The following is a 24,103-nucleotide window of genomic DNA, read 5'->3' as shown; positions in this document are numbered from 1 at the left end:
GCTGTAAAGGTTGAACAGGTCTCCTCATCTTTTGGTCTTTGTAATCCATTCATTTTTCTGACACAAACTCAGGAAAATGAAGACCAGAGCACTGCTTGCATACAGATTTGTGTTTGCACAAGGGAATGCTTAAGTACTAGAAGGCTGCATGCATGCTTCTTTGTAGTTGTATAGTTGGGTTGTATAGTCTTTCATTCAGCTTTCTAAGCTGTGTTTTTATACAATGTTATTTTTATTTTCTGTACTACTTTGTGTTCCTGGTCTTAAAAGACCCAAATACCTACCCATGAATTATAAATAAGTTAATTACCATGTTCTTTTCTATATAATATTCTTAGAAAAGAATTAGAGTAACTTGGCCGGTTTTATATTATATTTCTGCTAGTTTTTATGTTTATTTGTGCTTGTTTCTTTACGCTTTGATTGCCGTGATGTCCAGCTGGGCTGTAGTCCATGTTCTGTGGAGGTTTGGGGGTGGAGGAGCCCCAGTACAAAAATCCAAATTAGTTTAAAAAATCATAATGCACAGTTAGTTGTACTTATAGCATAAGCTGTTGTCCCCTCTGAACCATTGAAGTTTGAAATAAAAAGCCAGTTCCAAAGATGTCAAGTCTGAAAGATCAAACATTTTGTAAAAATAAACAAGCACACAATATTTCATAGTATTTAACTTTTAGTTTGTGTACCTATAATGGTGTGCACTAGGCTCTGACATTTCTTTACAGTCATGGTTCACACACTGTGATGAAAAGAAAACCAGAGAAACTGACTGGCTAGCTTTCAAAACTCAACCAAACACAGAAACCTAATATTTGTGTTCAGTTTGCTGCCTTAATGCATTCTCCTTGCATAGGTTGTACATATCCCCACCTTCTCCTTCTGTTATAGTGTAGTATAAGTTTTTGAGGCCATGTTACCGCTCACTCAGCTTGTCTTATTCCCAGTTATCAGATACTGCATTTTGACTAATCAGGAAGTTAGCACTTTAGTCTTGATGAATGCATAACTGTGTTAGCAAAGATTATTTGTGTTTCATCAGAAGCTTATCCTGTAACAAAAACAACTGATGAAAGGTAACATAGTGTGTTCTTTGTGTGAAACCTTTAGTATCCCATTTGTATTTCAGAAATGCATATCTGATTGTAATTTATTTTACCATGTAAAAGTCTGAGAGCAAATAAACAAATGGGTCTTAATGAAAGATTTTCTTTTGGCCTTGTTTCTAAATATTTAGTGGTAGATTTATTAAGCATTGTGCTAATTTTTTCTTGAATAAACGTATTAAACTGCGTGATTATAAAATGAAGCTTTTTGTGGTTCTTGTTACAGCTGTCTGCCATTAGCCATGTGTAGAGCCCCTCCTTGAACTTCCTTACCGTCTGAAGCCTCTGGCTTAACTATTAGAAACCAAGACTTTGCAAGCTGTAAAATATTTGATTAAGCCACCAGGGAAGTGTGGAGAGTGGAAATCAGGGCATCTCAGTAGGTAATTATTCTTATAGCTGCAGGGACCTTGGGGGGGGGTCCTAGCCAATGTCCACTGCAGTACCTAGTGTGCTTCATGCATGCACGCACTCCTGGTTTTGAGTCCTTGGTCTCCTTGGAAGGGGATCCACTATAAAAACCCATCTGACAAGATGCTGAGAAAACGCATGTCCAAACACAAATGCATAGTACCTCCCAACTGTAAGCATTTTTAGCCCCCTCCCCTGCACCCCACCCCCGGACGTAAAGCAACTCTACAATTGCCCAAACACTAATAAGGGAGTACCCTCTCAAAACAATATAGCCACTGCTGGTGCGCTCAGCTGTAGGAGTGATTTATTACAGAAAATAGAATTGTTTTTTATTGCTAAAATTGAATGTGGCCTACCTGTACTCACAGTGCAAACTGGGGCTAGTACTTGCATTCTAAATGCAAAATATTTAGATTACCTTGCCCACAGGCAACCATACACATCACAGCAAACTTCTAAGATGATTCAACTGGTCCCAGTACAAAGTAAAGCCACCTTGCTGCTTAGGTCAGTGTTCTTCAAGATAATTATACCCAGTCACTGTTCATCCTTAATAGCAAGACTGCCTATCAGAGATCAATCCTACTGTCTTAGAAAGACACCACTACTTCAGTCAGACCCAGGTTCAAATTAGCCATTGGGGGAAGAACATTTACAGGACCTGGTTCATCTATCTGGAACAGTCTTCCTCCTTGAAACTGCTAGTACTTAGACTTATCTGCTTGTAATAGTAAAGATGTGATCACTCTGCTCTTGAGCAGATGGAATTCACTGTAGATAGCTAAAAGGTAATCCGCAAGGCAGTGGGAGATCCCTACCCCCCCCCCCACCCCCACCCCCCCACCCCGCCAGCAGAGGCAGGTGGCCTGCAGTGCCCTATATCGCTCAAGTAAATATCTCCAAAGTTATTGCATCCTGAATATCTTAAATTGCTTGTGTTATTGTCTTCAAGTAGCTAGAGGATTCTGCAAGGAAGGTTTGTGACTACTGTTCAGTCAAACTCAGTGTGTTTACATATTGGATGCTGTGGTGTGTGTGTGTGTGCACGCGCGTGTATGCATTAAGTTCTCATTTGTAACATATATTTTGAAGTAGTCCTTGTGCTTGAGCACATTTTTTTTTCTAAAGATTCAGTTTCATTTTGTACACATACATCTGTGTAGTAAACACACACTGCTTATAGCATTACAAAATGTAGACATGTATCTTCGAAACGTGTAAAATTATTTTGTTTCTTTTTCAGAGTGCTGTTAATCGCAGTTGCACTGTTTTCTTTGTATTCAATCCACCTGTTATTGAAAACAGCTAATGAAGTGGGTAAGGATGCAACTAGCTTCATTATTCCTTAGAAAATAAAGAGGTTTTTAAAAATACATTATTAATTTACTGTCTTTTTCAGGTTCTGTGCAATATGAACATTTGGGCTATAAAGCATATGGCTGGATTGGGAAACTTGCAGCCTCAGGATCAATAACAATGCAGAACATTGGTGGTAAGACTTTTTATTCTGTACAGAGTTTACTCATTTTAACTGGGCCACAAATGGAGAGCCTTCATCAAAGTTAATTACAATATGTTCCATAATCACTTTAAGTCCCGCAGTGGTGTAGGAATGAAAGCACTTAGTTTTGTTTTTTTTGTAATAAAATTGGAAGAAAGTCAATTTTGGGAAGCCTTTATATTTTTTTCCTTGGTTTGCCCGCAATTAACTGTGAAGATTCAACATTTAGAACTTTTTTTTTTTTTTTTTGGCTGTGCTCACTGTATATCAGGTCAAAGGCATTCAGTTTGTAGTCTGGTTTTTGTGTTTTAGTCTTACTTATTTTACCAGGTGCTTTGTCACATTTTGTCCTGTACTGCCTGACAGCCATCACTCACTAAGCCATTTGGCCCATTAATTTCTCCTTCCACCATGGGTAAAAGCCAGCTGAACAGAACCCTCATTTAGACAACTGTCAAGGGGTTTCTTACTTTCACCCTTAACAGTAGAGAGCATGCATAAGTAGACATAACTAACTTATGCAAAAAGCAGCTAAGTATAATACTACATCATCTGGCTGAGTTAGGAACTTTGTAGAGTGAAGGTTGTAATTAATTGAGTTATGTTTATGGCATACATAACACCTGGACAAATGTTTTGATAGTGCACAGAGAACATTTATAAAATATGCAAATTGTAATACATTTATATATATATGTGTGTGTGTGTGTGTGTGTATATATGTATATATATATATGATATATATATATATATATATATATATATATATATATATGTATACTGGAGATATGTTAGAGATGTCATTGTTATAAATGCATGTTGAGTGAGACTGTCTGCCTATCTAAGTAGGTTTTGATGCACATATACACTCGCACAGTGGAATTGTTTCAGATGTTATAAAGCTTGCTGTCATTTTTATAAACCTCATGGTTAAAAATACATAAGAATAAGAATAATTAGATGTACTTTGAGGACTACAAAAAAGCTGTCCGAAAGTTTTATTTTTTGGTTTCTTTAAACAGAATATTCCCTCAGATGCTACTTATAAAATGAGCTGAGTTTTGAAACTGTTGAATACTGGTCCACATAACATGATCGATACATACTCTTTGAGTTCCATTTAGCAGCGGCGAAAGTGTAGAATGATTAAAAAAAAATTGCAGTTTTAATGTTTTTTTGTTTGTTTTGTTTTTGTTTTTTTTTCTAGCAATGTCAAGCTATCTTTACATTGTGAAATATGAACTTCCTCTGGTTATCCACGGTTTTGTAGGAGGTGAAAACAGTGGGTATGTGTTATTCCTATTATAAATTAAGGTAGATATAGAACAGAAGAGTGGATAGTGCTTCGCTGTAGTTTTTTTTTGTATTTATATTGTACTAGTACAATAAAGTATTGGCAAACACTAGTCATTGAGTAGTTCATAGTATGTCTGACAAATTTTCTGTTTTGAAAGGGGTGCCCTCTTTCTTTTATGTGTGGCTGATGAATTAGTAAAATGGTCTTATTTTTTTGTACAGTGGTAGCTGTTCATCGTGAGTTTATGAATAGTTTTCTCATAATGAGCAGTAGCTCCATGATGTAAAACATCACTAAATATAAAATTACAATCTTGTAAAATCAAATTAGAAGAGTGTCAGTGGCTATTTGAAGGGTTCCATAGTTAATACGGGACCTTGTTGGACCTAGCCTTTATTACTAAATCCACTAGTCTCCATTTTGAGCCCTGTCCTTTCCTCCTAAATTCCATTTTCCTTTTTCCTGTACCTTTTAAGAACATTAAGTTGTTATTGCTGTCCACGTGATAAGCGCTATATCTGTGCATTCTTTTCAATAGTTTTGCTGAGGCTAATAATAAACCTGGTATCACCATGGTTGTGTATTAGCTGGTAAGGGGGAAACTGGTTGTCTGACACAGTGGATCTGATTTTGGCACACTGGCAGTAGAATACTGTAAGGGCTTGTTTGGATGCTGTGTGAGTTGGATCAGCTTGCATCTTTGGGTTTAGCACTTCATATCTCCATTTACTTCTTTTTGCTTAGGGTGAGCAGAGCTTGAAATTCTTCCCTTTACATCTGAAATGTTGGTAGACTTTGTTTTGATAGCTAATGTGCTTTAGTACTTTCCCCCTTGTCATTTGGGGTTGCATCAGCATCTCAGCAAACTGTACTTTAAGCTGCAAAGCTGCTGAAACTTTTTCCACTTCTTGCTGTTACTTTCTGGGACTAGGCTTGGCATCAGCCTACCACCAAGGGTTAGCCCGAGCTCCACAGATGGCTTCTTATTTGACAGCCATAATTCTGCTTTCAGACCTTTTATAACCTCTTGACATCAACTGCTTCATCTACCTACTGGCAGTGGGCACATTGTCAACTCGCCCTCCCATCCAGGCACCTCTGAGGAGGAGCTTAAGTCACCATAGGCATAGTTGTTAACAGATGGCCTGCCACATGTAAAGTCTGTATATTTTTTTAACCACCCAAGGGGTTTGTTGTACAGTCAGACACACCAGCCCCAGGCTAGTTTCACTGGTTAGTCTATCAAGCCACTGTGGGTCATACCATTGTTACACAGTCAGGTGCCATGGTTTGCTTCAGAAAGTGCATATTTGCATCCGCCATACTGCCAGAGAGGAAGCTGAACAGTTCCATTAATTTGGTCTGTTCAGAAGAAACGTACATAGCAAGACTTCCAAACTGTTAAACTGACTACTGGAGGGCATACTGAGGAATTCTATTAAGGCCCATATAGCTGCCACATTCACGGTGAACTCCTACATGTTATCCATCACCTGCAAGTCTGTGGTTGGAAGCAGGCCAGCAGACAGTGGCACAGTTATCAGCATGCATGCATGGTTGCTTATTACTCCTGTCACCATGGGCATAAGGTGGCTTTTGTTGCTCTGTTTTGCAAAGGCATCTGCTGCTGCTGTTTTGCCAAGAAATAGGTGTGCATGTAGAGGCTAGTGAAAAAGGGCTAGATTTTTCTGTAGCTGGTGCTGTCTTCTAAGTTGTCCAACCGGTCCTTTTAAAGGACACAGAAGAGCTACTTGAGACAGTGGTTTTGTTGCCCCATTAGAGTAACAGTGTCAACTGCAAGCAGGCCATTAAAATTCTGAGAGAGACATTTGGAAAAATTCCTTGATTAACTGTATGATACAGATGTAGGAGTTCCTCTTTTCATGAAATATGCAAACATTTTTGACTGTGGCCTGACCATTCCCCCGAAAGGATAGGTTCAGAAGAAGATTCACCTGTCAGAAGAGCAAGTTTTTTTCCTTCACCAGGGCCTTTGAATATCCTCACTTTTTTCTAGTGTGCAGATTGACTTGAGGCACATTTTATATCACACTATTTTCAATTTCTGTCACAAGCCAAACATTCATTATGCTTTGCCTCCGGGGTATTTTTCTTGTTGTATCCAAAGGATATCACTGTTCTCTTCGGACCTTCAGGATGTCTTCTTCCATGTATTTGTGCGCTTCTTATGTACAAATTCACCAGATTTCCATTTTTCTTTTTCTTTTTTGCAACCCTAGCTTGTTAGCTGTTAGTTGAATCCTAAAAGAACTGTTAGTTGAATCCTAAAAGAACAGCTCCTCTGTAACATCACACTTGGTGAAAGAGCTGTTTGGAACTCCAGAATCCACCCTTATTCAGTGTTCCTTGCTGATCATTATAGAATTCTGGAAGGACTTTATCTTGGCAAATGCCCTTTATACCCTTACTGCAGATGTAAGCATACCCAGTCATGAGGCTTCTACATTTCTTGTCTGCTTCCATTCCAGTGGTCCCCTATGCATTTCTCTGTCAACAGAAGCAGTAGACAATGTTCAGTCCCATTGATTTCAAGTATCAGAAGTTTCTGAATGGCCTTGTCATTCCCATGCAAGCTTCTTGCAAAGCCATCCTTTTACTGCTTCCTTTCCAGCAGCCTTCTCTGAAGGTGACAGGGCACACCTCTCAGATCCCATTCAAACTTCTGGAGGTGGTCCTTGTTGGATTCACAGAAACACAAACATTTTGGAAGTGTAGACAGTCAAACTGGGTATCAGCAGCAGATTACAGTACCACAGAGGGGTCATGGTTTCATTCACTGGAGTCTTTGTGAATCACTAGTAAACAGAGAGGAATGGGCTCCTATTCCTTCTGCGGGAGATTGGTATGTTTCTTTGGAAATGGGCTGTAGATCTTGGATTCCTTCTTTCAGCTATCTACTTTTAGGACACAGTTCTTTGGTAGAGTGCTTCAGCAGAGACATTTTTAAATCCTCACAAATTTTCTCTTATAGTCAAGTTGGGCAGTAAGATTTTTTTCTTTATAGGGACTTCCAGTGATGGGTCTATTTCTTTCCCCATGAATGCCAATGCCATTAGTCTTACAGCTCTCCTCTGATCCCCAAGTAACCAGGATTCTTAGGTCGGCAAATCAAAAGCATTTTCGAAAGGTATTTTTTCAGCTTAAGTCTTTATTACAGTCTCCATTACTTTTCTGTAACTTCACTTTTGTTTTGGAAAATCTTGACTGTCTTCCCTTGAGCCAGCATGTTTAGTTAATTTCAGATTTCTGTCTTGGAGGGGCAGTTTTCCTGATAGCCATTACTTCAGCTTGGTGCATTCCAGAAATTAGTTCAACTTCTTTACTTATCAGATAACAAGCATAAGGTTTTCTTATGCATTGACTTCTTATTCTTTCCTAAAATTGCTTACAGTTAAAATTGTACCCAGTGTTTTCTAATTCCAGTGTTTTGCCTCACTCACTCTTAAAAATGAAGAAGAATTCAATTCTGCTTATACTGGATGTTCAAAGGCAACGTAATTATTACACTCATAGAACTGCCACTATTTGTAAACTGCAGCATTTCTTTCCTTTGGCTAGAGAGGGCCCTTAGTTGCTGAGTTTTTTGTGCTGTCATAGTTTTGGGATATGACTTTTGTGTTCAGTCCAGTACCCTGTTTTAGCTTTCATTATAGAAGTATTAGGAAAAGAGACAAGTGTTTCTGTCATTAGCACATAAGAATAATTTGAATTTTATCAATGTGCTCTCTTATTTATTTATTTTTTCACAATGAAAACATTTCTTTTCTTTTAGTGTTTCATTAAGATATGTTCATAATTGCATTTTTTCCCCACTTGCAGGCAGTGGTACCTGAATGGAGATTACCTAGTGGTCATCGTTTCATTAGTGATCATTCTGCCATTGTCACTACTAAAAACTCTGGGTAAGGAAACATTGTTAATTGAGACTTACATATATTGTTTCAGTTACTGTTATAAATTGAGGAATGTTTGTGGCAGGAATTAGGAAATTTTGGAAAATGCTGATTTTTGTTGTTTTAAAAAATCCACCAGATATTCAATATTTCCCAGTTTTACATTTGTCTGCTTTAACTAAGTCGTGCATTTGTTTTCTTTGTAGGATATCTTGGGTACACTAGTGGATTTTCCTTACTTTGTATGGTCTTTTTCCTAATTGTTGTAAGTATACATTTATTCTCACATTAAACTTTTTAAACCGTGCCTGCCTTAACAGTGTCTGGGCTTTCTTTCCCGCACTGCTGGTGTTTTGAATTTTCTTGTGAGAAATCTTTATGCTGCAGTTATATGAACTTTGTTGACATTCATTGTGAGACTGTTTCTATTTAAATGTGTTTTCTAAGTAGATATGTCTGATTATCACCTCTGTGAATCGTTAAAGCCATTTGACAGCTGCTGCTGCTTCTGTCCGTGCTGTAGTGTGTAATACAGTAGGATGGTTGGATGTGTTGTAGTGATGATAGGTGTGTCAGTTATGGCCTAATGCTCACAATGTGAATCAGCTGCTAGAGTCCTTGAGTTTAACAGTGTTTGCTCCTAATCTATACACTGGATCCCAGAGTGACTCGGATCCATAATTAGCGCTGCATTACCATAACAGTTATCCAGTCCAATGGGAAATAGCAGTTAATACTTGCCTGTGGTAGCGCACTGTTGGCACAGTATGGTGAAGATATTACATGAGCGAATATAGTGTAGCAAAAGGTTCTTGCCTGCTTCTCAGCCAACCTGCCTTCAGCCGACAGCCCGATCCCTGGAGGAAGCAGGCAGAGAGGGTTGGGAGTGAAAGGATTATGCAAGCTTGCCCATCCATCTTGGGATGACTTGAGTCGGTGTTGCTCCATAACCTCCATCTGTGGAATGGCAGAAGGGCAGTCTGTTGTGCCAGGGGGCACAACAAAGTGACACGACTGTACTGAAATACTGACCTGTCCCAGAGTCAGTATATCATCTTCTACAGAAGAAAGCATGGGACCTGTGGGAAGGGAATTTCTTAGAGCCCCACAGGGTAATGACAGCACTCTATAGCTTCTCAAGAAAAGCTGTTTTTACAAAATTATAGAAAGAGATTTCTGTGCCATCTGAAACCCCCTGCATCTGATGTTGTCCATTTTCATGCCTTCCTGAACTAATGGGGCCGTTTTACTAGCTTGTGGCCACCAACGAACTCTCAGGCTCCTTCCCTATCCCTAGCGTACCACCCCTAACATCCTTCCAATCTCATTTGCCGCTTAAGGTTTTAGACATGGTCGCCTTCAGCTCTCGAGTCTTTAGTGGGAGATAAGTTAATTTTTCATATCTCCATCTTAAATTCTTCTACGAACAGCTGTTTATTTAATCTTTAATCTTTGTTTTTCTTCTTGAGGCATTTCTGTCATTATTTTTCTTATATTTTAGCTGTAAAATTTTTCTACCATCGTGGTAAACCTATCTCCTTCCCTTTGCCTTCTTTACACACTGTAAATTCCATAATTACCATTGTTGGTATTTTCTATTTCTACTGCAAGTTCTCTTTTGTAGTTCTTAAATACCATCGCTGATATTTTGTTTTTATATTCCCTTTCTGTTACCCCCCCCCCCAAAAAAAAAAAGTTTACTTTAATTCTAATTACAGAGATGGCTAAGAAGGGTCCACCAAGTTTTAAAAAAAATGTGATAAGTAGGGACATAAGTTGCCTTTGCTGGGTGCCCTCTCTCTTTCTGTCTATTGTTTGGGACCAGAACACCTGCAGTGGGACTGTAGTATTTGTCGTGGGTTCAGCCGCCAAGCTTTAGCTGATAGGGAAAAAATAATCTCCCTTTTCTGAAGCCATTACTGGGGTTCAGTCCCCCAAACATAAATCTAAAGACCCATCAAAAGGTCTAGATCTTCAGATTCTCCAGCCTGTACTTCTGAACCAAGGAAAAAGAAAGCCTGGATCGAAAGCTACTTCCAATTCAACCATCATCAGATCCAGCCACACATGTTTTGAATCCTACATCCTCAGATTCGACCAAACACATTTCAGATCCTACATCTTCGGATCCGAAGGCTTTACCAAGAACTTCATATTCATCAAGTCTACAGCCAGTTCCTTCCAGGGTGCCCTCTCTCTTTTTATGGAGGCGATCAAAATCGCTGTCCCTGGTATCCTCTCATTCCTCCAGGAGTGTCACGGAAGCGAATGTGGAGAGGATGATGAGGACATTTTTCACTGAGCAAATTCAGAAGGGAGTTCTCACTTTTCCTATCCCTGTGGGTCAGAAAATCCATCTATATACCACTCCACTGATAACAGTTCCTTCTATAATTCAGCCTGTAGTTTTAGACCCCTCAGATCCTAGCCTTCTGGTTCGGATCCCAAGAGACCACCAACTTTCGGATTTAACTGTTGCGCTGAGTGCACCGGATGACTCTCAGAACCAAAGCTTCCCTGTCAGATCCAAGAGGATGGGCTCGACTTCAAGGTTTTTGGAGCCATCTCTTCCTCTCAGAGCTTTGGCACTGGATAACTTGGCTCTGACTTCCGCCTCAGGTGGATTACTCTTGTGGCAGAGGAGGTGATGGGCCAGAAACTCGCCATTTTGGCTGTGTTGGTTTCCTTCTCCCCAAAGCTGTCTGCCTTTGAGGTGGTGAAGAGAATATTCTCTGCTCCAGCAGGTCATATATATCCTTCCCCCTCGGATCCACACTCTACTTCCCAGATGACTTTGCACCGTGATCCTCAACATTCTAGTGTGCAGGGACAGCAAGGCCAAAGCTTCCAGTCTACCCAGCAGGGTATTTTGATCTCTTCTGATATTTCTGCAGACCATCCCAAAGTGCAAGAGGAGGCACTTAGGAATCAGTCACTGAGGAAACTGATTTCGATGAAGGGGAGGGACCCCCAAAATCACCACAGTATGACGTCTCATTTGGAGACTTTCTCGAGATCCTAAAAGAAAAGGGTGACTGGTCTTCCCAGAACCCTTCTCCTGAAGAATCAGTATATTTAGAAGCATTTGGTACTGGTCCATCTACCTCTTTGGTTGCTCCACAAGCCAATGAGCTTATTGATTTGATCTCCATGCGGGCGTGGATGGAACCTGATATGATTGAGCCAATCCCCAGGAGACCAGACAGGATTCTGGCTCCACCAGTAGGCCAGGAATATTGGGGTAAAAGGGTCCCAACAGATGCCATGGTTGTGGCGGCTACAAAAAGGATCTCGCTGAACAGAGTTCCTCTGTCCATCCTCCTGATAGAGAGTTAAGGGCGATAGACAGGTTTGGGAAGCATGTTTATGCTTCAATAATGTTTGCACTTAAATTGCTGAATTATTTAGCGCATTTCACTAGGCTACAAAGAGATGTGATTAAAGAATTATCCAAATCTCTTTCTGGAACTGAAACTGGTGTGACTCAATCTTCATTAGTTTGTCAGTTGGCTACCCTACAGGCTATATCCAGCTCATCCATGAGGCTTATCTCATACACTGCACAAGGCACCTCAGTGGCTGCGGGTTCAGGTATTTCCATCAGGAGGCATGCTTGGATAGACCTGTGTGATTTTGTGGAACCCTTCAAGTCATCGTTCGTGAACAGCACTTCTTTGTTTGGCCCCAACAGTAAAGGACAGGCTCTCCAGGTGTGAGAAAGATGGAAAGACAGTATCTGCAGTCGCGTGCGTTTTTCAGCCCCTCAAAGGACCTTTTCGAGAATCAAAGGGGAGGTCGAAAAATGTGGTTCAGAAAGTCTCAGGGTCCTTTGCAGGACACCCATGGAGTTAGTTCTGCCCAGAAGCAGAGGGGGGAGCGGTAATGGAAGATGATGCCTCCATGGCAAAGGAGGCCTGAAAAACTGGAGGTCTAGCGATTCCTTTTTCGGCAGACACTTTCAGTGCTCCTGAATGGAGGTCTGCTTGCCTACCTCTGGAGACAGTCGGGGGTCGCTTATCTCTGCACCAGACAGGCTGTCAAGTATTACAAAAAACAGTTGGGTGCAGAGAATTATTTCCAGAGGTTATATTTGTTTTATTTTATATTTGTTTACCGGGAAAGTCTGACTAGACGAGGTCCGGGGAGAAAAGCTCCGCAATTATAACAATAATACATGTTTTATACAGAATTTTAACAATAATACATGTTTTAAACAGAATTATAAGAACAAGCTAGCAGTGAAGAACACCAATAGATCTTTACATGTGGGAATTTATAGACAGACAAGACATAATAGATATTTACATGTAGGAATTTTTAGACAGACAAGACATATTAAAACAGCATTATTCACATTTTCAAGCTAGAAATATGAATACACGCAGAATATATGTCAGCAGTGATCATGGTTGATGAGCTACTGACTAGCGATAGCTTAACTGTTAGTACTGTAGAGCATTACAGTGAAGTAATTAGAATACATCATTGTCAATGGAGGGTGAGAGGTAGGAAGCATTTATTTTTATGCAATACATGAACATAACCAGGTAATTCAGTAGGTGTACTTTTAGGGTGTTTTGAAGTGTGGGGTAGAAGAGCATGCTGTTATTGAAGGGGGGGGGGTATTCCACTTTTTAACAACTGTGTGGGAGAATAGTGCTTTTCCTGCAGTATTATTAGCCCTAGAGATGATGAGAAGTAATTTGTCATTAGAGCGGAGGGGGCAAATTGCTGTGTATTGAGTTAGTAGTTGCCCTAGTGATGGGGTTTTATCAGGATATTTTAGAATGTTTTAAGTAATGACTAGCTGGTGGAAATTCTAATCATTGTAGGTCCCTTAAGAGCTATACAGTGGTGTGTTCTGAAGGAGGAGTTGTTAGCAAACTTGGCAATCTTATTATAGCATGAGTCAAGTTTATCCAGGTCTATTTTTCTGATATTGATAAGAGTAGGTGCTGCATACATTAGTGTGTACAATAGGTGAGTTTGTGCTAGGGTGATTATAGCTTGATCTGAGAGGAAGTTTTTGAGCCTATAGAGTGTACCCATTTTTTGTGAACCTTTTTGATAGTTTGGGATATATGGACATCAAAGTGAAGGTTTTGTTCAATTTCGATGCCCAGGAGTTTGGTGTCGGTTGAAGGGGAAATGGTGGTACCATTTCTGGAAGTGATAGTAAAGGAAAGAGGAGTGGTTTTTGATTTGTTGGGTGTAAATAACAATAATTTAGTCTTGTTGGGGTTCAGGATGAGTTGGGTGACAGTAATCTATTTTTCCACAGAGCAAAAAGGATTCTTGGGTGAGTTTTTCAAGAGAGGGGAGGGGCTGAGTAGATTAAAGTGGAATCATCTGCATACTGTGTAACTGAGGCCTGCTAGGTTGTGGTATGTAAGTTGTTGGTGAAAGTAGAAAAGAGAAGTGGGCGTAGTATTGAGCCTTGTGGTACACCTATGGAAGTTGGAAGTTGAGGGGAATGTATACCTTGCCATTAGACAGACTGCTGTCTGTCAGATAGATAATTCCTGAACCAGGCAATATTAGATGGGGCAAAGGATAGGGAGGCTAGAGCATCTAGTAGTGTGGTGTGTGAGACCATATTGAATGCCTTGGAGAGATCCAGAAATATGGCAGATGTGAAGTTATTATTCCTGTATTGGTTAACTATGTTAGTAAAGGAAAGAAGAGCAGTAGTTGTACTGTGATTATTACAGGGTAGGATATGGATTCAGCAGCCATTTTAGGAAGTTGGTAGGTAAATTTTCAGCTGTAAGGGTGGTAGGTTTAAGTTCCTGAAGGAGTTTCTTAATTGATGAGATAGGAGCAGGTGCGAGTTAGGGGGAATGTTGTTTGGATGTTTGGTTGGTGAATATGAATGGTTATTTTTCGATAATTGGTTAGATAAGGCTAGAATAGAGACAGTGAAATGGTGGTTAAATTGAGAGGCTATATCCATGCCATTATTGGCTGAGTTGGGAGTAGGAGTGGTAGTTTTGCCTGGTTTTAGTAAGGAGTTGATGGCTTGCCAAATTTTTTGTGGGTTTCTTAAGTGTTTTGTTTGGGCATTAAGGAAATAGTTCTGTTTGTCAAGTTTGGTTTGTCGTTTGGCTTGGTTCCTAAGTTGTTGGTAAGTTTGTTTGGATAGGGCAGTGTTTTCCCTCTTCCAGAGTTTCCAGGCCTTATCTCTGGACTTTAGTAGGGCTCTAGTGCCCCTACTTAGCCATGGTGCATAGTTAGCTTTTACTTTGACATTCCTAGTTGGGGCAATACTGTTGAGGACATTGGTAAAAGTACTGTTAAAGTAACTGACTGCCTGATCTAGTCCAAGGGTTAGTAGAGGTTCCCAGTTATATTGCTTTAGAAGTGAGTTAAGATCCTGAGGATTTAGGTTGTGGTCTTGTCGGATTTGCCTATGAACCGTGGGCTTGGGTAAGCTAGTGCATTTGCGCAATAGGAATGTAGGGAGGTGGTCACTAAGACTATCTGGTAGACAGCCTGTCTAGTAGTTTTGTTTGGAGCAGTTGACCAGTGTCCAATCGCGTATGGATTGCTTTTGTGATTTTTTTATCTATTCTGGTAAGTTCATGAATGAGTTGTGAGAACCCATAGAGATTTATGTGGTTAGTAGGGCAGTTGGAATTGCAGGATATCCAGTCAGTATTTAGGTCACCCAACAGAAGACTTTCTTGTGGTAGATTATCTCTAGAACATTGCAAGATTTCCTTAGTTATGGAAGTGTTGTTTCCTGGTGGGATGTAGCAGCAGACGATACTGATTTTTTTTTTTGTTTTGTTTATGCATAGAACTGAACCTAGTTTTTCAGCATTTTTGAATTTAGGTAGAGGGGTTTGCAGAGGTTGGAGATTTAGTGTATTTTTAAAGAGAATTGCTATTGCACCTCCTTTTATACCTGCTCTAACTAGTCTTAGTATATTATAGCCTGGTGGGAGGATTTCTTCATTTTGGATATTTGGTTTAAGCCATGTCTCAGTAATGGTCAGTATGTCAGGATTGTAGTGACCTATGAATGCATGCAGGTCAGGTAGTTTATTCGCTGTGCTTCTTGCATTGATGTTAAGAATTAATAGGTCTGTTGTTTGTTTGGATATACACGGGGTGTTGTGTGGACCTGGATTTGGGTGTATGTCACCGGAGGCAAGTAGTGTCTTTATGAGTGATAGTAGGTGTTTGAATGTGTATGTGACTTACGGATCTAGGTGATACTTTTATTGGTGTGTGGAACTTATTTATATATATATATATATATATATATATATATATATATATATATATAAAATATGGTGCTATCATTAAATAGTGTAGAATTTATAAAGAAGTCTGTGTGGGTTTTTGTAGGCATGGGAGTAAGTGTATGGAATGTAGAATTGTCTAGTGGTATATTAGTTTAGATGAATGTGATGCAGGCTAGTGCTGTGAGAACTAGTGAGATTGATACTAGAGTGATTTGCATGTTGTATGTAAGTGATGCTTGGGTGTTGGTAGTAAGCTGGTTAAGGAATAACGGAGAAGGTGGGGGTGTGGTTAGTAGGAAGAATGTATCAGATATAGGTGGTGAGTCAGGTAGGGGTGTGACTAAAGATGTTATTATGAGTTAGCTGATTGGTTTGGCTGTGGTCAGGTGATGAGAGGTTAAAAATAAATGTGGGTATAGTGGGGGCGGGTGGGAAAGTGAGGCGAACGGAGCAGGGCCCACACAGATCACGAGACTGCAGAGGTAATCAGTATGCCCTTTCCAGGGCAAGTAGTGACCGAGAGTAAATTTGTACAGTTTTAATATATAATATCAGAGCACCTTATGTATGTGGGTGCAGGTAAAATAGCTTTAACCTGTATTTTCAGAGTACTTTGTTTGTTTAGGTGCAGGACTAATGGGGAAGCCTAATGTGACACTATCAAGCTAAGGGGAGGAGGGAGGATATTCAGTGGGGGGATAGTAGTGAAACCTGATCTAGAGACCTACCTAGGAGGTAAGAGCTGGGGGGGGGGGAGTATCAGGAGTCTAAGTAATGAAGGTAAGCAGCGTTGTAGTTTAATGGCAGGGATGATGTCAGTTACTGTGTTCCACTATTTATTCACAATGAATGGAAAAAATAACTGCTTTGAAGGGACTTGGGTGACTTTAAAGTAGACAGTAATACTGGAGAATTTAAATAACTGTAGAGCACTGTTTTGCTTACAAGATAGGGTTGCCACCTTCCTTTGTGGCGAAAACCGGAGTAAAGCCTCACCCCTCGCGTCACCAGTAACCACGCCCACCCCCTCTCCCACCCACATTCCGCCCATTTTGTGACATCGCGATGACATCACTCAGTGGGAACGCCCTCTTTTTTCTTTCCTGCTGCCTGCTTTCGGCTGATTTACTATGCTTTTCTGTAAAAAAAAAAAAAAAAAGCATAGTAAATCAGCCGATTTACAAACTCTGATAGTCTGTTTCCTTTTTGAAACAGAATACTGGAGTTTGTACAGTGTTTTCCGGACTACCGGAGAATCAGTTTGATTTCTGGATAGTCCAGGAAAAAAAACAGAGGGGTGGCAACCCTATTACAAAATGAGCTGCTTATCTGGGCTAAGATTCAGCTGTTTAGTGGTGTTCTGCTGCCAGCTAGTGGCAGTTAATTTCAATGGCAGGGATTAGGAAAAGGAGAGGGGAGACCTTGTAAGTGTGCACGCTAAGCCAGTATAATAAAATTAAGTAAAAGCACTAAGAACTAGATGCAAAAAATAATTAACAGGGAATACACCTACATAAGAATATTGCAGAGAGTAAAAGTCCCAGTAGTGAGTCCCTTTGCCTTCAGCTGTTTGCAGAATAATTTTCAGAAATTCTTCACTTGGGGGGGGGGGCAGCTATGAGTGAAGTAGACCTAGAGATAAGACTATTTCAGACAGTAAAACTCCCAGTAGTGACTCCTTTTGCCCTCTGTTGTTTGCAGGATAATTATCAGGGTGGGGGGGGGGGGGCAGCCATGAGTGAAGTAGACCTAGAGCTGTATGAAATTCAATAAATACCAGTAGCCACAGTGGAAAATGCTAAATAGTTCACAGAGTTAGCATTGCCCTAGTAAATGCAATATATGTTGAAATTACATCATGGTGTTAGCAAGCATGGGAGGGTGTACAGGTAACATATGTCCCAATGATTGACCATAAGTTCTACAAAACAGTTACAGTAGTCTAATAAATGCACTCTACATGTGTGTAAATACATTCGGCACAATGCTTACATTCGTATCATATATAATTCTCTTTTCCCCTTCTTCTTCCATTACTCAGGAAAATTCCTGATGTTCCACCCAATCAGAGTAAAGCTGCAGCACTAGAAATTCAAAAGCTGCTAGAAAACAGAGTCATCCAAGAGGCCCCACCAGACCAGATAGGATCTGGAACTTACTCAAGATTCTTTTTAGTACCAAAGAAAACGGGGGACTGGAGACCAATTTTGGATCTTGGTGTTTTGAAAAAGTCGGTTCAACATAAAGTTGTAGATGGTCATGGTTCAGTCTATTCTGCCCTTTCTAGATAAGGATGGCTGGATGTGCTTTATAGATCTTCGATTTTCAGGATGCGAAGATCTATCACTTAAAGATGAACATACGATCCAGAAGGTACTTACACTTCCATATGAGAGCTGGCACTATCAGTTTAGAGCACTGCTCTTTGGCCTCACCACAGCCCCCAGGGTGTTCACCAAGTGCACGGCAGTGGTTGCAGCTCACTTAAGACTGCAAAAATTTCGGGTGTTTCCATATGTAGACGACTGGCTCATTACCGCCCCAACCAGGCATCGACTGATAGAAGCTCAGGATCAGATGTTACAGACCTGTTTGCTTCTTGAAATAACTATAAATTACAAGTCTCTTCTGCAACCACCCAGATATTAGAATTCATAGGAACAATTTTCAACACAGTGTCTATGGTAGTTACTCTTCCTCTGTCGAGAGTGCAAACAATAAGGACGCAGGTCAGGAAAATAATTTGCAGTGCCAGAATTTTAGCCCAATTGATCCTGCAAGCCCCTGGATCAATGTCAGAGGCAATCATTTTAGTCCCCTTAGCAAGATTCCACATGAGAAGTCTTCACTGGATGGTAGGAGCACAATGGTCAATGCTTTCTTAGCCCATGTCTGCAAAAGTAAGAATAACCCAGGCATGCAAACAATACCTTTCATGGTGGATGCAGTCAGAACAGCTGTTACAAGGTTGTCCTTTCATCCTGTTTCAGCCCAAAGCCATAGTGACCACGGATGCTTCCTAGATTGGGTTGGTGGGGGCACTTCATGGGGAAAACAGTCCAAGGCACTTGGTCCCTTGTAGAGGCCAACCTGCATATCAGTGTTCTGGAGATGAGAGCGGTGGTCTTAGCATTGCAGGCATTCCAGGACTCTGTTTTTCTTGGGTCATTTGCAGTCCGGACAGGCAACATGTCAGTAGTCTGGTACATCAACAAGCAAGGGGGAACCAGATCGTATCCCCTGTGTCAAGAAGCAGCAATCTCTAACTTTCTTGTGGGATTTCAAAATTCTTCCCTGGCTTCCTCTAAACTGTGTAAAGCAATTTTGAAAGGTACTCTTCTACTAAGATCCCTCTTTAAAGACCCCATGCCTCCATGGGATTTACATTTGGTACTGCAAGCTTTAATAGACTCTCCCTTTGAACCTGCAGATCAGTGTGATCTTAAATTTTTGACCTGGAAAACTGTCTTTTTTTTCAACAATTACATCTGCTAGAAGAATTTCAGAACTTCAAGAATAACTTTATTATAATTTAGAATCACAAATCATGTGTTGTACACAGTTTGTTGATGTACTGTGTGCATCTACAGAATTGTAAAACTGTCAATGATTTTTTTTTCTGCTATGAAAATTGTGATTTTTTTTTTCATATTTTCAGAATTTGAGAACGAAAAGGCAAATAAATAAAATAAGACATTCATGCACTTCCTGTGCTTCATTGTGATAGTATTTTTTGTGTGTTAATGTCTGCAATTCAACTTTAGAGTGATCGACTGTTAAGTGGCACTATTCAATATTATTGTGTAATTGCTTTCAGGTGATTTATAAGAAGTCTCAGATCCCATGTCCTTTGGAAGAGGATGCACTTAACCTAACATTGAACAACACTTTAGTCGAACTCACAGCTGCTTCATACCATGCACCAAATGAGACTAGTCCAATCTCTGAAGCATGCAAACCAAAGATGTTTGTTTTTAATTCTCAGGTGAGTTTATTTATGAAATCTAGGTAGGTGGACTAATTCAACATAGTCCTTTTCATATGCAACCCAGGCACAAGGAAGTTACAAAGTATGCTATCAGAATATGTTACACAGATTATGTAATTAGAATACATCTAAGTATATCATGCTTTGAATTAAGCTATTACAGATGTTAAGTTAATCTGCCTACATAAAATCATGCTGGTAATGTTATAAATTACCCAGCAAGCTTCTAAGACCACGTCTAGTTTAAGTAAACTGAATCCAGCTATTAAATAAACAAAGACTTGCAAGCTGGTCAGTTGAATGAGTTTGGTTCTTTTAAGTATTGTGTTTTTGCAAGCATTTCATTGGGATCACTCCTGAAAAGAGTGCAGTGCTAACATTAGATCATGCAGTTAAATTATCAAATTTAGTAGATTTAGTGTTTAAGCACTGGAAGTTAAGATAGCACTTTGACCAGGGGGTTATTTCAGTATTGTGTTTGCCTCTAAGCATTTCAGCAGGGTCATTCCTGAAATGCGTGGGTGTACTTCCATGGTCTTTTGATAGCTAGTTATACAATTTAATGAATTTGATATGTCATGTTTTTTCCAACTTCACTAAATAAACTTTGTTGGTGACATCAAGACAGAAGCTTCACAGATGTTTTGCTGTTGGAAGGTGTTCATTCTTTTCTTTAATGTGCAGTAAAAAAGGGGGGGAGTTGTGCACATAGCCAGTTTTCTGCCTGTGCTGTTCCATCATGTACTTGTTTCATAATCTGCTTTTAAAATAGTTTCCAGAATTTATTCAAAGGCTTAGGCCCTTTACATTTTAGTCTGTTTAATCAAATAATTAGTTTTAGCAAGCTTAAAAGGAAGTGTGTGTGTGTGTGTGTGTGTGTGTGTGTGTGTGTGTGTGTGTGTGTGTGTGTGTGTGTGTGTGTGTGTGTGTGTGTGTGTGTGTATACCAGATGATTAATAGCCTAGGACCATGGCTCATCATGTCAACTGAGATGCTAGGAGAAGTTCAGTTCCTCTTAAGTATGTTTGTTAGTATGTTTTCCAAGTATAAGTAAATACAGCTGGTTATGTGAGGCCTTCATGGGTTTCTTACTGGGCCAACTACATGTAGTTGTTGAAGTGCAGAGACTGTCACACTTATTAACATAGTCCCTGTTTTATTTGCATTTTTCTTTCAGACTGTATATGCTGTACCTATCCTGACATTTTCATTTGTGTGCCATCCCTCAGTGCTTCCAATCTATGAAGAACTTAAGGAGTAAGTAGAGCCATACATGCACATATGTTTGTATTGTTTGCATTTTTGTAACCCACTTACAAATCTTGGGAGTATATTTCTGCAGCAGGAGGATTATATTTAAAGAGATTATTCATCCTTTTTTTTTTTCCACTAAAGCACTTGGCCATTTCTGAACTGCTAGAATAGAGACTGCAAATGTAAGATAGTGGCATTGGGTGGGTGCTCAGTGGAGATCTGGTGACCTTGTAAGCTGTCATGACTGCAGTATGCTGTTTATACTGCATATAAGTAGAATAGAGAATGGATTGCAGAGTGACGTACCCCTTTTTTCGCTAATTTCCAAATTTTAGTCTTTCGTGAGGCTTGAGGTTAAAGTATTTGTACAGGTTTAATTCCACGTTCTGAAATGGGATCGCTAACTGATTAGGTAGTGCATTTTTTCCAAAATTTCTAGTCCTCCTTATGGGGTCTACAGGAATTAAGTGTTTTATGCTTTGGCCTTGTATCTCCTTGCACGTTTTACATTGTTGCACTACTTTGTTTCATGAGCATCATTTTTCTGTGAATGTTTTAATTAATAGGCCAGAGCAGAAATTCCATTGTTATGTAATTTTATTTCATGGTTCTTGTACAGAAGTAAGCATAACTAGCTAACAACTGACAGTCAATACAACATTTCTGCCCTCGTGCCTCATCAAGAACTGAGTAATGTAGAAGTCTGTATTTTTATCAAGCACCTTGCATAAGTTCCACAATGACACTCTAAGAATATCCCAGTGCTCTGGTTCTTACTCCTTCTGTTAGGATGTCACTGTGCTGTATGCAGCTGTATCATTCTGAGAAACCAGTTACAAGATACTACATTTAGTGTACCTGATATGACTGGGATACCAAAACAGCTTTTTGTATCTAGTGCCTGAGAATCTCTTTCATTTTCTGTAATGAATACTTTTCTGTTCTTGTTTAGAATTTAATCTACTTTGTGTTTACCTGTAACATTTTAAAACAGACCGGGTTTTGTCATACCCTCTTTTTTATGCAGATTCTACTCTGTATCCTTTTCTAGTTTTTCATGAGAACTTAGTATCTCGCCCCATTTCCCTTTCTTATAAACTAGGACTTGCACACAGACTTTTGTAGTTTGGAAAAGGAAAGCTACATGAAAGCTGTCTTCCATTTTCTTGACTACTTTCCCCATGGATCTTGTCTTGATGTGTTGTAGGACTGCTTGTATGATGGGAAACTGCTGCTTGTTATCAGCAGTTGTATGGATCATACTGATAGCTGCTGTAAGCCACTAATAATTAAAATCTGTAAAACTATATTGCTTACAAACTCAATGTAGCATGTTTACAGTCAGTCTGAAGAAGTCCACTTTGAGGGCAAAAATGCTTACTGTGATATTTTGCGTTTATGTATTGTTTTACTAAAGTGGAGTCATGGTTTTCATAATGTTTTTGTGAATGTTTACTGCCACCTCAACAAAATTTAATTGATTTAGTAAATTTATTCCTTTTTTTACAGTCGTAATCGCAAAAGAATGCAGAATGTCGCCAACGTTTCTTTCTTCGCTATGTTTGTAATGTATCTTTTGGCTGCTTTGTTTGGATATCTGACTTTCTACGGTCAGTATTCTCTGTATTACATTTTTATTTCTTTTTAGATGTTTTTACTACTTTTTTTTTGTTTGTTTAGTCAGTTTTTCATGAAATGTTCTATTCATAACAAAGCATCATGATAACAATTTAAAAAGCAAGGTTATATTTCATAGTAACAAACATGACTAATATTGAAGTTACCAAAGCCTGAATTAAAACTAATTTGTTGCAGTTTTAGCTTATGTCTAATGCCTAATATAATGCCTAGGTTAAATCAGTAAGCCAATTTGGGTAGAGTTGGATAATTATTACTGTATCTATTTTTATACCAATATTATTTAATGGAGACAGCCAGTCTTCAAAGTCAGGAAGTACAGGTATTCCAGTCTCTTGTTATTGTTTTATGAGTTGTTGTTAAAATATTTCATAATAATGTTGTTGCTGAGAGTTAGGAATTTGTCTAAGAAATGGTGCAATAGAATTCACTTTGTAGTATCTAAATGTAAAATTGGGCAACATTGTTTTATTTTTTAAGTGACAGTTCTTTTAAACTTAGGCAAAATATGTTCCCATTCAGTTTTTAAGCTTTCATTACATCTTCTAAAATTTACTTCACTACATGAAAACATTTTAGAAATTTTGTATAGTGTTAAAAAAATATATATAAGCTGTTGCAAGTGTTTTGTTAGTATATATTTTTTTTTAATAAGAAAAAAAAGTAAATATATTGTTTGTTATGTAACTCATTTATATAAATGTTTTACTGCTTCTTTATTTACTACAACAGGGGTCTATGTTTAGTCATCGAATGACATGTTTCATCGAAAATGCTGTTCATCGAGCCATTTGAGTAAGATTGCATTACGATAGGGATAAGGAAATTTGCCCTTTCCCCACTGTAGTGTGATCTTGGAGTTGGTATATATAGTAGGCTTGCCACCCCTTCGTTTTTTTTCCGGACTATCAGGAAATCAAACTGATTCTCCGGTAGTCCGGAAAACACTGTACAAACTCCGGTATTCTGTTTCAAAAAGGAAACAGACTATCGGAGTTTGTAAATCGGCTGATTTACTATGCTTTTCTTACAGAAAAGCATAGCAAATCAGCCAAAAGCAGGCGGCGGGAGCAAAAAAAGAGGGCGTTCCCGTTGATCGGCTGATTTACTATGCTTTTCTTACAGAAAAGCATAGCAAATCAGCCAAAAGCTGGCGGCGGGAACGAAAAAAGAGGGCGTTCCCGTTGAGTGATGCTGTCGTGACATCACAAAATGGGCGGTATGTTGGCGGGAGAGGGGGTGGGGCGGGCGGGGTTACTGGTGACGCGAGGGGAGTGGCGTGGCTCCGGTTTTAGCCGTGAACGAAGGTGGCAACCCTAATATATAGTTAGTGGAGAATGGCCTCCCATATTAGTAGTTTCACTAAGTGGCATTTTCGATGTAATGCTGTTCGGTGATTTTTCCATTTGATGACTGAACACAGATCTGCAAAACATACATGGCAAAAAAAAAAAAAATTAGATCTTTAAAAGTTATGTTAACAAAATTGTAAAATACTGACTGAAGTATTTATATATCTTTTTGTGAGAATAAGCGTTGATGATAAAGCTAGCTCAAGACAGAAAAAGTAGGATGCTTTATTTTTTGATACTAATTAGGAATCTGGTGTGGGTGTTTGATCTGTGACACCACATAGTAATTGTAAGGTTCCACTAAGATCATGCATGCAATTTTATATTTGCTTAGTTTTAATTATGTGCAAAATGAGTGCGGCTGTACTAGTGGATGTTTGGTTTTGGTTTGG

At 39.3% G+C, this 24,103-nt stretch overlaps 1 protein-coding gene across 2 annotated transcripts in view; it reads left to right on the top strand.

Annotated features, from left to right (window-relative positions):
- The window catches only part of SLC38A2 (solute carrier family 38 member 2), a 47,596-nt gene that overhangs the window by 6,698 nt on the left and 16,795 nt on the right, over nucleotides 1-24,103 (top strand). For both annotated transcript variants that reach the window (XM_044062019.1, XM_044062020.1), the window contains exons 5-12: nucleotides 2,761-2,834; nucleotides 2,917-3,009; nucleotides 4,226-4,304; nucleotides 8,156-8,238; nucleotides 8,436-8,494; nucleotides 19,297-19,464; nucleotides 20,645-20,724; nucleotides 22,231-22,331. In XM_044062019.1, coding sequence (XP_043917954.1) covers nucleotides 2,761-2,834; nucleotides 2,917-3,009; nucleotides 4,226-4,304; nucleotides 8,156-8,238; nucleotides 8,436-8,494; nucleotides 19,297-19,464; nucleotides 20,645-20,724; nucleotides 22,231-22,331 — 737 coding nt within the window. The remainder of the gene's footprint in view (nucleotides 1-2,760; nucleotides 2,835-2,916; nucleotides 3,010-4,225; nucleotides 4,305-8,155; nucleotides 8,239-8,435; nucleotides 8,495-19,296; nucleotides 19,465-20,644; nucleotides 20,725-22,230; nucleotides 22,332-24,103) is intronic.

This window comes from Protopterus annectens, chromosome 2.part1, assembly GCF_019279795.1.
Source record: "Protopterus annectens isolate FY-2018-M chromosome 2.part1, PAN1.0, whole genome shotgun sequence".
In the NCBI taxonomy this organism is placed as follows: Eukaryota; Metazoa; Chordata; order Ceratodontiformes; family Protopteridae; genus Protopterus; species Protopterus annectens.
This window is presented reverse-complemented; position numbering and strand designations above follow the sequence as displayed.